This window comes from Alexandromys fortis, unplaced genomic scaffold (genome assembly GCF_014885135.2).
Source record: "Alexandromys fortis isolate MF-2015 unplaced genomic scaffold, M_Fortis_MF-2015_v1.1 scaffold_91, whole genome shotgun sequence".
Lineage (NCBI taxonomy): Eukaryota > Metazoa > Chordata > Mammalia > Rodentia > Cricetidae > Alexandromys > Alexandromys fortis.
Window position 1 is genome coordinate 5,950,035 of NW_026067968.1, and position 11,144 is coordinate 5,961,178.

The following is an 11,144-nucleotide window of genomic DNA, read 5'->3' on the forward strand; positions in this document are numbered from 1 at the left end:
TGTGTATATGTGCATTACATTCATGCAGTGCCAGTGGAATCCAGAAGAGAACATGGGGCTCCTTGGAACTGAAGTTATAACTGGTTTGAGCCACCATATGGGTGCTGGGAACTGAACCCAGCCAGGTCCAGTGTAAAAGTAGAGCAGCTGGGTGGTGGTGGTTTACACCTTTAATCCCACCATTCAGGAGAGAGGCAGGTTGATTTCCATGAGTTCGAGGCCAGCCTGGTCTACCAAATGAGTTCCAGGACAGGTTCCAAAACTACACAGAGAAACCCTGTCTGGGGGCGGGGCGAGCAGAGTAGAAAGAGCTCTTAACTGCCATATCATCTCTCTAGCTCCTTTTATAGAGTTTGGAGACAAAGTTTCATGAACCCAGATTGGTCTCAAATATAGGTCCTGGTGACCTAGAAGTACTGATCCACTTAATCTCCACCTCTCAAATGCATGGATTACAGGTGTAATCCATTCCCAGCTTCTATGATTTCTTTCTCAGCAAATTTGTTATTAGTTTATAGAAAGGCTTGTAAGTTTTTAAAAGAGTTTTTTATGTGTATGCACACCTTCATGAATTTATATTCTCCACGCGTGTTCAAGTGCCTGCAGAGGCCAGAAAGCACCAAGTGCTCTGGAACTGGAGTTACAGCAGTATGAGCTCCCTGTGGGTGCTGGGACTGAGCTTTCAGTGCTCTTGATGCCTGTGCCATTTCTTTTCTCCAGTTCCATAAAACAGGTTCTTTTTGTTTTTTGGGTTTTTTTTTTTTTTCGAGACAGGATTTCTCTGTGTAGCACTGGCTGTCCTGGAACTCTCTCTGTAGACCAGGCTGATCTCGAACTCACAGAGATTTGTCTGCCTCTGCTGGGATTAAAGGCATGCGTCACCACCGCCTGGCTAAATTCCTAATTTTTTTTTCTGTTCCTAATTTTTGTGTTGATTTTGTATTCCACTACTTTGCTGAAAGTATTTGTTGGCGCTCTCTCTCTCTCTTTCCCGTCTCTCTCTCCTTCTCCCCTCTCTCTCTCTCTCTCTCTCTCTCTCTCTCTCTCTCTCTCTCTCTCTCTCTGTGGCTTTCAGGATCATTTAGAATCATACCACTTGAAAATTGGGGATAATTCAGTTTCTTCATTTTCTATACATATCCATTTTATTTATTTATCTTGCTTTATTTCAGTCTGACTGAAATTCAAGCACTATATTAAGCAAGAGTGAAGAGTCCACATCCTTGTCTTGTCAATAATTTTAAAAGAAACGCTCTCAGTTTTTATCCGTTTATATAATGTTGGCAATAGATTTGTTAGATAGAGCTTTTATTATATTGAGGTATGTTCTTTCTGTTCCTGCTTTCTTTGGAGCTTTTTTTTTTTTTTTTTAGAAGAGGGGTGCAATGAACTTTATTGATGGTATTCAAGAGAGTAGGGCTCCCTAAGCCCCCTCCTGCTATTCTGGGGGTCTGGGATGGAAACTGTGAGGGAGATGCTCAGTGTCAAGGGTTAGTTAGGACAGGGACTGCTCAGCAGCCGAGGACCTCTCTCTTGCTGTGTCCTTGCTGGGATGGGTGGTCCAGGGCGGGCTTCTTACTCCTTGGAGGCCATGTAGGCCATGAGGTCCACCACTCTGTTGCTGTAGCCGAATTCATTGTCGTACTAGGAAATGAGCTTTACAAAGTTGTCATTGAGAGCAATGCCAGCCCCAGCATCGAAGGTGGAAGAGTGGGAGTCACTGTTAAAGTCACAGGAGACGACCTGGTCCTCAGTGTAGCCAGGATGCCCTTTAGTGGGCCCTCGGATGCCTGCTTCACCACCTTCATGATGTCGTCATACTTGGCAGCTTTCTCCAGGCGGCATGTCAGATCGACGACGGACACATTGGGGGTAGGAACGTGGAAGGCCATGCCCGTGAGCTTCCCGTTCAGCTCTGGGATGACTTTGCCCACAGCCTTGGCAGCGCCAGTGGACGCAGGGATGATGTTCTGGGCAGTGCCACGGCCGTCTCACCACAGCTTCCCAGAGGGGCCATCCACAGTCTGCTGGGTGGCCGTGATGGCATGGACAGTGGTCATGAGTCCTTCCACGATGCCAAAGTTGTCATGGATGACCTTGGCCAAGGGGGCTAAGCAGTTGGTGGTGCAGGAAGCGTTGCTGACAATCTTGAGGGAATTGTCATATTTGTCATGGTTCACACCCATCACAAACATGGAGGCATCGGCAGAAGGGGCGGAGATGATGACCCTCTTGGCCCCACCCTTCAAGTGGGCCCCAGCCTTCTCCATGGTGGTGAAGACACCGGTAGACTCCACAACATACTCGGCGCCTGCATCCCCCATTTGATGTTGGCGGGATCTCGCTCCTGGAAGATGGTGATGGCCTTCCCGTTGATGACAAGCTTCCCATTCTCAGCCTTAACTGTGCCTTTGAACTTGCCATGGGTGGAGTCATACTGGAATATGTAGACTATGTAGTTGAGGTCAATGAAAGGGTCATTGATGGCAACAACATCCACTTTGCCAGAAGTGAAGGCAGCCCTGGTAACCAGGCGTCCAATACGGCCAAATCCGTTCACTCCGACCCTCACCATCGTGTCTCTGGAAAGAGGCTGGCACTGCGCGAAAAGAAGCGGCTGTCTCTAGAACAGGCAGGAGCAGAGAGCCTCTTTGGAGCTTTTATTATGAAGTGATATTTAATTTGTCTACATCTTCAGAGATGTGATTTCTGTCTTATCTATATACTGTAATTTATTGGCTTGCATATGATGAACCACTCCTGCATCCTTGGATGGAAACCCACTTGATGGTGATATATGGTGTTTTTATGTGTTGTTGAATTCACTTTGTACGTCTGTGTTCATCAGGGAAGTTGGAGTGTAGTTTCTCATTTTATTTTGTCCTTATCTGGTTTTGGTAGGAGTAGACGGGCTAACTCCACAGAATGTATTTGGTATATTCTGTTCCTCTCTGTCTTGTGGGGTGCTTTGAAGAGCTTGCTGTTTGTTCTTTTTAGAGACCTGTTAGAAGGAAACCACAAAGCCATCTACTCTGGGCTTTTCTGTTTGAGGAGCCATTCCGCTTCTGTCTCATTTCTTGTCAAGGCATTTGCTTGCTTTATCTTCTTGAGTTGTTTTGTATGTCATATATGTCAGCCATCCTAGCCCGCAAAGGCTGTTTTGTGAAGAATCTTCCCCTACATGGTCCCTGGATGGTTTAGATGTCCCCAGCTTGCCTTCTTGTGTGTGTTCTCACTCTTTAATAGTCTTCTCCTTTCTGTAAGTAAGGGTGTAGTCAATCACCAAAACCGTGTGGTTATAAAGAATGGTTTATTGGGGACCAAACTGCCAAGAGGAAAACAAAATGCTGGGAAAGCGGGTTTTATGTGACAGTCAGCAGAGTGGGGCATTTGTTCTAATACAGGCGGTTCCAACTGACTGATGCCCTTGTCAAAGTGAGCTTAGGGCAGTTTGAGAAGGGTCCCTCAGAATACAGGCCATTGCTGATGGGTTAAAAGAGGCTCCCTCCTAAAAATCAGAAACCCTCTTAAGGTTTCCATCTATGCATAACAATCCTTCTGTTTAGGACAGAGTTCCACTGGGGGAGGGGGCCAGTTGTTCTAACACTTCCCTCCCTCCCTTCTTTATTTTTGTTGTTTGCTCTTTGGTGTAGGGCTGGGGATGAATTGATAGTGCTATGAACTCACCTACGGGGGTGAGTACTGACTGCTGAGCCATATCCCCGGGTCTAATTTTATGGATTTTGTTGTTTTCATTGGTTTTTAAACAGGGTTTCTCTGTGCAGACCTGGCTGTCCTAGAACTAGCTCTGTAGACCAGGCTGGTCTTGAATTCAGAGACACACCCTCCTCTGCTTCAGAGTATTGGGATGAAAGGAGTGTGCCACCACTAATTTCACAGTTCTGTGGTTTGTTTGGTTGTTTGTTTTGAGACAGGATCTTGCTAAGGGCATGCATACCTTAAACTCACTATGCAACTCCGATGACTTTGAACTGGTGATCTCTTGCCTTGACCTTCAAGTTGCTGGGACACTGACCTGTGCTGCTGGATCTAGCTTTGTGTTTTCATAGCAGACATTTTCTTTAAATGTTACAAATTCTTGATTTTAAAGAATGAGGCAGGAAGGGCTGAAAGAAGCTCTGCCAGGTTAGAATGAAGCTCAGTGTGAAACACTGGCCTGGCGTGCAGGAGGCCTGGGTTCTATCTGCAGCAGCCAGGGCAGGGTAGGCCAGAATGTAGATCAGTGATAGAGCACATGCCTAGCATGAATGAGGGCCTGAGTTTGATCCCCGTACCATATAAATCACATGCATAGTGGCACATGCCTATAATCCTAGCAAGGTAGAGGCAGGAGAATCAGGAATTCAAGGCCAGCCTGAGTTATATACTTTTTGCTAAAAAAAAAAAAAAAAAAAAAATTTAGCTGGATGATTTTAGTCCCAGCAAGCAGGCAGATCTCAATTTGAGACCAGACTAGTCTACAGAGTGATTTCCAGAACAGCCAGAGCTAGACTACATAGAGAGAATTTGTCTTTAAAACCCTAGATAAAAGATAGATAGATAGATAGATAGATAGATAGATAGATAGATAGATAGATAGATAGATGGATGCTGTCATTTCCAAGGACACCTCCCCCCAGCTAGCCACAAGTTGTTTATGTGAGGGCCCCTTTAGCAGCCCCGTAACGAGCTGTAAGGAACACGGGGTGGGAGTGGGGAGGCAGTGCTGCATGCTGACAGTATCTCAGCCACAGCAGTGGGCAGAGAGTGGTCCAGTTGGTTTTACCTACCAGCTCAGGAAAGACAGGATGTCAGAGTTGCCCAAGAAACCTATTTCTAAGCGTGTTTTTGCAGCATATCCCCTATAACTAGCAAATGCTGCTCTTTGCTGGGTTCTGAGACATGCTGTAGTCCAGATGGGAAGTCCAATGGCATTAGCATCTAGGTTTCAAGCTTTTCTGAAAAGAAGGGAAGAGACCAGAAGCAGAAGAGTGTTTGCTAGGAAAAACAAGGGACTAAGGAACAAATAAATGTAGGTCCACCACCATGGAGCCCGTAGGTGAACCCATACACCTCAGTGTCTTAAGGCTTAAACCTGCGAACATCAGAGCACACAGCAGAGACCCCGGGTCCTCTGGGAAAAGGAAAGTTTAGGGCTGTATCACCTTTCAAATGGAGTAAAGGTTAAAAGAGAGAAAGTTGGAGAGTGAACCCAAGGAGAAAGAAAAGGAAGTCTTTAAGGTGCCACTGGCCTCAGGCCACTCTGCTTGGGTAACGTTTCCTCTGCTGGGCTCAGGGTGAGGGTATGCAGGCATGCACATGCTCTTTACGTTCCTGGTTGTAGGTAGGCGTATTGAGATAAGGCTCAGCTTGGCAGTTTGAAGGACTCTGGTTTGAGCCCAGTCACTGCAGCTCCAGGTGCTAGTGCTGTGGTTCTTCTTCCCCGGAATATAAAGGAGTTGGGCTGGACTGACCTCTTTGGTCGCTTTGGAGCCAAGAGGCTGGGAAACAGAAAAGCGAGTTTGTGTTAGGCGGAGTCCATTTGCTCTCCCGCTGAAGTGAATTGTACTGTCCGTTGTTATTGTGGGGTTTCCCCAGGCTTCACACCTCTGCTCTGCTCATCTTGTTAACATCTCTCAAGCAGCAAAAGCTTAGACACAGGAGCTATTTGAGGGGAAATACAAAGCATGGCTTGCCTTCCCTAGGAACCTGTCAGTCAGGGGGAGAGCAAGTGGCACAGAGGGAGCGAAGGAGCTGGCAGAGGACCACCCTGATGATGGTGATTGTGGAGGCCCTGGAGCCATCCTGATGGCTCTTTGGACTTAGCATGCACCAGGGCCATGGAGCACTGGAGCAAGCCGCACAGCCTGTCCAGCGGGGCCTGTTGCCTGTGACAGCAGTGGAAATGGCCTCTAGTGGGAACTGCCAGTGAGTAGGCTAGGAACACATACAGACTGTGCCTTTCCACTGACAGAGGTGTGGCTGTGCCTCCTGTCACAGCAGCCTCTTCTCTTGAAGAATCAGTAAAGTCCTTCCCACGGGTGTGTGCCACATGGGAAGGTACCAGGCCCAGTGTGCTAATTCATACATGCTGGGCATGGTGCTGCACCTTGAAATCCCAGCACTCAGGGCAGATTATGATTTAAAGGCCAACTTGGCATGGCATGACCCTATCTCAAAGAGCTTAGGGCTGGGGATATAGTTCAGTGGTAGAGAGTTTGCTTAGAATACACAGGGTCCTGGATTTTCCTATAAACACATGAACACACACACACACACACTGGGACCAGGTTTTGTCTATGGTAGCTAACCTAATATAAATGGAGCAGAACTTAACTGCACCTGATGCCTAGGGATCCCCCTTTTTTGTTTTGTTTTGTTTTGTTTTGTTTTTGAAACAGGGTTTCTCTGTGCAACGTTGGCAGTCCTAGAACTCACTATGTAGACCAGGCTGGCCTTGAACCCGGAGGTCTGCCTGCCTCTTCCTCCCTAGTGCTGGGACTAAAGGTGTACTCTACCATGCCTGGCTCAGGTGACCCTCATATTTCAGGACCTGAGACCCTCACTGTGGCCCCAAACAGCTTCCTCAGCCCACATTGGGAAGGTGTCCACAGAGCTGCTGTGTCTGGGTCACAGTGATACCATCTGTAATCTGATGATGGGGAGAATGGCTGCTCCTGCAAAGGGGGTGCTTAGGAAGAAAATGTGGCCTTGGTTGTTTCTAGTGATGAGAGATGATCCTGGGGCTTTATCATTTGGGGGTGTGGGACAGCATCCCCTACCATACTGTATTTAAAGGAAGCTCTAGCCACCAGCAGTCCCTTTGATCTATAAACATTTAAGCATATTGATGGCTATAATTAAACTGCTCCAGAAAGGGGCCTTGGTTCCTCCCACCTGTACCCTGCAGCCTTTTAAATGACACTTAACAAGTGTGTGCATGTGCACACAGGTAGCTGCTCCTTCTCTCAGCTCACCGAGATCCTATGTGGGCTCTAATGTTCCCATGTTGTTCTTGAATGTTTAAAAACTGCTATCACATTCAGCTGTCTTGTGGGAGGGGTCATGCTCCAGCACACATGTGAAATCAGGAGACAACTTGCCGGAGTTAGTTCTCGTCTTCTGCCATGTGGGTCCTGGGACTTGGCTTGGTGACAAGTGCCTTTACCAGTGAGCTACCTCACTGTCCTTATTCTTAAATTATGTACAACTTGTATTCTTTCTTCCCTTTTTCTTTTAATTTATATGAAGTTTTAAAGCTAAATAAGCCAAAATTTTAGCTTTTTACTTTTTTTTAATAACTTATTTTTATTTTACATGCATTGATGTTTTGCCTGATGCATGTCTGTGTGAGGATGTCAGATCTCCCGGAACTGGAGTTACAGACAGATGTCAGATGGCACCTACTGCCATGTGGATGCTGGGAATTGAACAATGCTCTTAACCCCTGAGCTGTCTCTCCACCCCGCTTAACTTCTGTATGCACAGTATGAGGTGTTTGTAACTGTAGATTCATAGGTGCTTATGGCTAGTGTGGTAAATAGAGACAGCACTGATGTGTGGGCTGCTGGGCCCAGGACCCCTCCTCTGTGTCAGTGCTATGGGGCCCAGCAGCCCGCCTTCCTCACTCTGCTCAGTGCATAGTGGGACAGCCTCTTCCATCCCTACTCTTGTGCCTGTCACCCTGTAGGACTGGGACTTGACCTAGAACAGCCCTCCTCAAGATCTGTACCCTATGATCCCAGACTATGGGGTAGAAATAGGAATCGTGTGCTCAAACTGTAGAGTAAGCATATTGCTCAGAGAGACTCCCTGAGGTGTATTATTTGGGCACAACCAGCACTGCAAAGCTGGGCATGAGCAGCAGGCCCAGGCACTGAGCTCCTGTGGTGATCCATGGGCATTCAACTGCAGATCTAGAATAGGCAGACCCTCTGTGGCCTAGAAGGTGACTTTTGAAATAACTCTGGTTTCTTCTGCCGCTGTTTTATGTTCCCTATGACACTGCAGGGTCGTACAGAGCCCTGTGGCATCCTGCTACAGCCCTATACTCTACAGCCTTGACTCTGACAACCCTTCTTTCCCTACCATCCACATAACACAGGTGCCTAATCTACCTTCTCCTCCTACCCTTCCACCCTCACGCTCCTTCTGTACTTGGTGCTCTGCTCATCCAGTCAGATGAGCCTGATGATGGGTAGAAAGCTACCACTGAGAATGGCCAGTGGGTGAGAAGTTGGCAGGTTATGAGTGCTTCCGCAGACATTGGGGATGGGTAGCTCTCCACAGAGGGAGAGAGAGTCTGGCGGCTCGAGCCAGCAGGGGTGTGATGTCAACATCGTGACAGGAGCTAAGCGGAATGTGGCTTGAAGCATGCATCATAACCACATAGTGACCAAGCAGAGACCACCCGTCGGAGAGTAACTGGCCAGAACTCGGGAAACTAGCGCCATGAGAGGACACGCAGCAGGGAAGCATCGGCACCGGGACGGCCAGCCCTTCAAGGCTTTGGTTATTCACCTGGACTCTAGGTCACTCTGCTCTCTGAAACATTGGGGCTTTGTTACTCTGCAGAGTGGCCTGCTCCAGCAAAGCAAGCAACATTGCAGGGATGTGCTCTCACCGTGAAGAGCTGACAGCACACCATGGCGTGGACAGCCAGCCTGGCGCCTACCTAAGGGCCAGCTCCTGTCAGCATTCTCTCCTCCATCTCCCATACCACAGGAAATGTCACCTGCAGCGAAGGTGCCACAGGAGGACTCAGAGTTAAGGGAGAGTCTCCAGGTAGATGTCAGGGCCCAGGTGAGCTGGCCAGGCGAGGCTGCCCATGTGTTTAGTGAACTTTAGAAAGACCAGGGGCAGTACCTTTTCTGCTGGTGTAGCGGCTGCCTGCAGCATCAGATGGGGTCGTCCCAACGCGGCTTCTCTGTGTCCTGCAGTTCCAGCTTCTCCTCATGTCGGTCACTCCCTTATCCAGACCACTCTGCCTCTCTGTCGCCAGCTGAAGTTGTCTGGTATGGTGTCCCATAATCTTGTTTGTGTGCCATTATGAGGATCGCCTGGTAAATGTCTTTCTTTCCTGTGAGACTGAATGCCAAGTGCAGAACACCAAGGAGCCACCCCAACTTTGCCTCTTCTGCTTGTGACTGCGGCTCCACCCAGCCGCATGCCCAGCTGGCCTGCTGCAGTTCCTGGTGTGCCTCCGGCTCCCTAAAGCTCTTGCCCTTCTCATTTCCAGCCTGCTGGGGTCACCTTGGTCAGCGTCCATTCTAGCCCCAATGACCAGATGCTGTGGGCCCTGGACAGCAGATGGAATGTGCATGTGCGAACTGGGATCACTGAGGAGATGCCTGTGGGGACAGACTGGGAGCATGTGCCAGGTAGGGACAATCCAAAGAGTGTCCCATTGTCCCCCACACAGTGGGAATATAGCTTTCTCAGTGCTCAGGCCCATCTGTGGCTGGGCTAGCCTGCTTGGGGCACCCTTTCCCTTGGTACCCAGAACCATACAGTGTCACTGTACAGAAGTCCTGGTGACCAAAGCAGTGTCTGGCAAGAGCAGCACTGGGAAGGGTGCGCTGTCCAGTGTCTTCCAGAGATGAGCTGATACCCAGTTTGCTCACAGGGTTACAGGCCTGCCAGTTGGCATTGAGCACCAGGACCGTGTGGGCCCGCTGTCCAAATGGTGACCTCGCCCGCCGCTATGGAATCACAGACAAAAATCCTGCAGGGGACTACTGGAAGAAAATTCCTGGAAGTGTCTTATGTTTCACAGGCAGGTGCTGGGGACTTGGTATCTCCTGGGGGGAGGTGGTGCATACAGAAAGAGCTGCCCCAACTCAGCTCCACACCCTACAGCCAGACCAAGGGCAAGGCCCCCTGTGGGAGGGCTAGACGTGGGTTCTGAAGTCACCTGACAGGAATAGGTGCTGCCCTGCTTGGAACAAACTGCTGGTGCAGCTACATACACTTGTAATCCCAGCACTTGAAAGGCTGTGGGGGAGATTGTCGGGAGTTCTAGGCTAACCTGTGCTACATGGTGAGTTCCAGGCCAATCTGGGATACAATGTGAGTCTCAAAAAAACAGCTAAAAAGTTAAATTGAGTGAATAAAGCTCAAGTCGGAAAATGACTGGCTCTTCCTATCTCTGAGCCAGAATGTCACCAAGTCCAGACTGGACCAGGGCCCTGCTCAGCAGCTATGTGCTTTGTCTCAGACTGACTGGCTGTCATCTTTGCAGTGACCTCATCAGATGAGCTATGGGCAGTGGGCTCCCCTGGCTATCTTCTCCAGCGACTGACAAAGACGTTCAGCCATTCACACAGTACCCAGAAGAACAGCCCGGCAGTCACCTCCCACCCTGAGGACCTGGAGGACGAGTGGGAGGTCATCTGAAGGAGCCCCAGGCAGCCAGTCAGGGAGGAGCTGAGGCTCTGTGAAGGACGCTGCTGATTCCCAGTGGCTTGCTTACGGGTATGCCTCTTCCACCAGGCTGGACACCCCACACGGGCTTTCATCTGTATTTGTATTTGTTACCGCCTCATCCAGAACTCACAGCCTCTGCTGTGCACCGGAGCTGGGAGCTGTCGCTGGAGCAGCAGCACCTTTGACAGCTTGCCAAGGTCACCTCCAAGTGGGCGCAGCGGCTGCTGCTGCTCCTTCGCATGCACTAGTCACCTGTGCACCACAGTAAATTATCTTCAGCAAATCCAGATCCTGGTGTGGGGGCCAATAGAGACACCGCCACAGGCAGATGAGTCAAAGCTAGGAAGTGTTGGGCACATGTCCATACCAGAACCCAGGCCAAACAGGCCTGCACACAAAGCTCGCAGCCATTAGATGTGTCTGGTGACAGTGTTGACTTCCTCACAGGGTCCCTCACATCTCTCCGAGAGATACAGGCCACAGTGTACATCCCAAACCAGACATCCCAGTGGGAAGTACCCGTCCAGGATAGGGGTACTGGACTGTGCAGGGTAAGGGTATACACGCACACACCCTTGCCTCATTATGTTGCCCACACTCAGGGTAGCTGCCCACCTCTTGCCCACATGGTCCATTTAGTCCAGCGCAGGGTGCTGATCAGATTTGGGGCTGACCAATCTAGAGACATCTTGGGGAAGACTTTGACTAGTGTGCTAGTG

General features: G+C 49.4%; 1 protein-coding gene across 3 annotated transcripts in view; it reads left to right on the forward strand.

The window, feature by feature from the left end:
* The window catches only part of Tecpr2 (tectonin beta-propeller repeat containing 2), a 97,990-nt gene extending 86,910 nt beyond the window's left edge, over positions 1-11,080 (forward strand). For all 3 annotated transcript variants that reach the window (XM_050154621.1, XM_050154624.1, XM_050154623.1), the window contains 3 exons: positions 9,239-9,380; positions 9,626-9,775; positions 10,241-11,080. In XM_050154621.1, the coding sequence (XP_050010578.1) occupies positions 9,239-9,380; positions 9,626-9,775; positions 10,241-10,395 (447 nt within the window). In that variant the 3' untranslated portion in view covers positions 10,396-11,080. The remainder of the gene's footprint in view (positions 1-9,238; positions 9,381-9,625; positions 9,776-10,240) is intronic.
* The last annotated feature ends 64 nt before the right edge of the window (positions 11,081-11,144 follow it).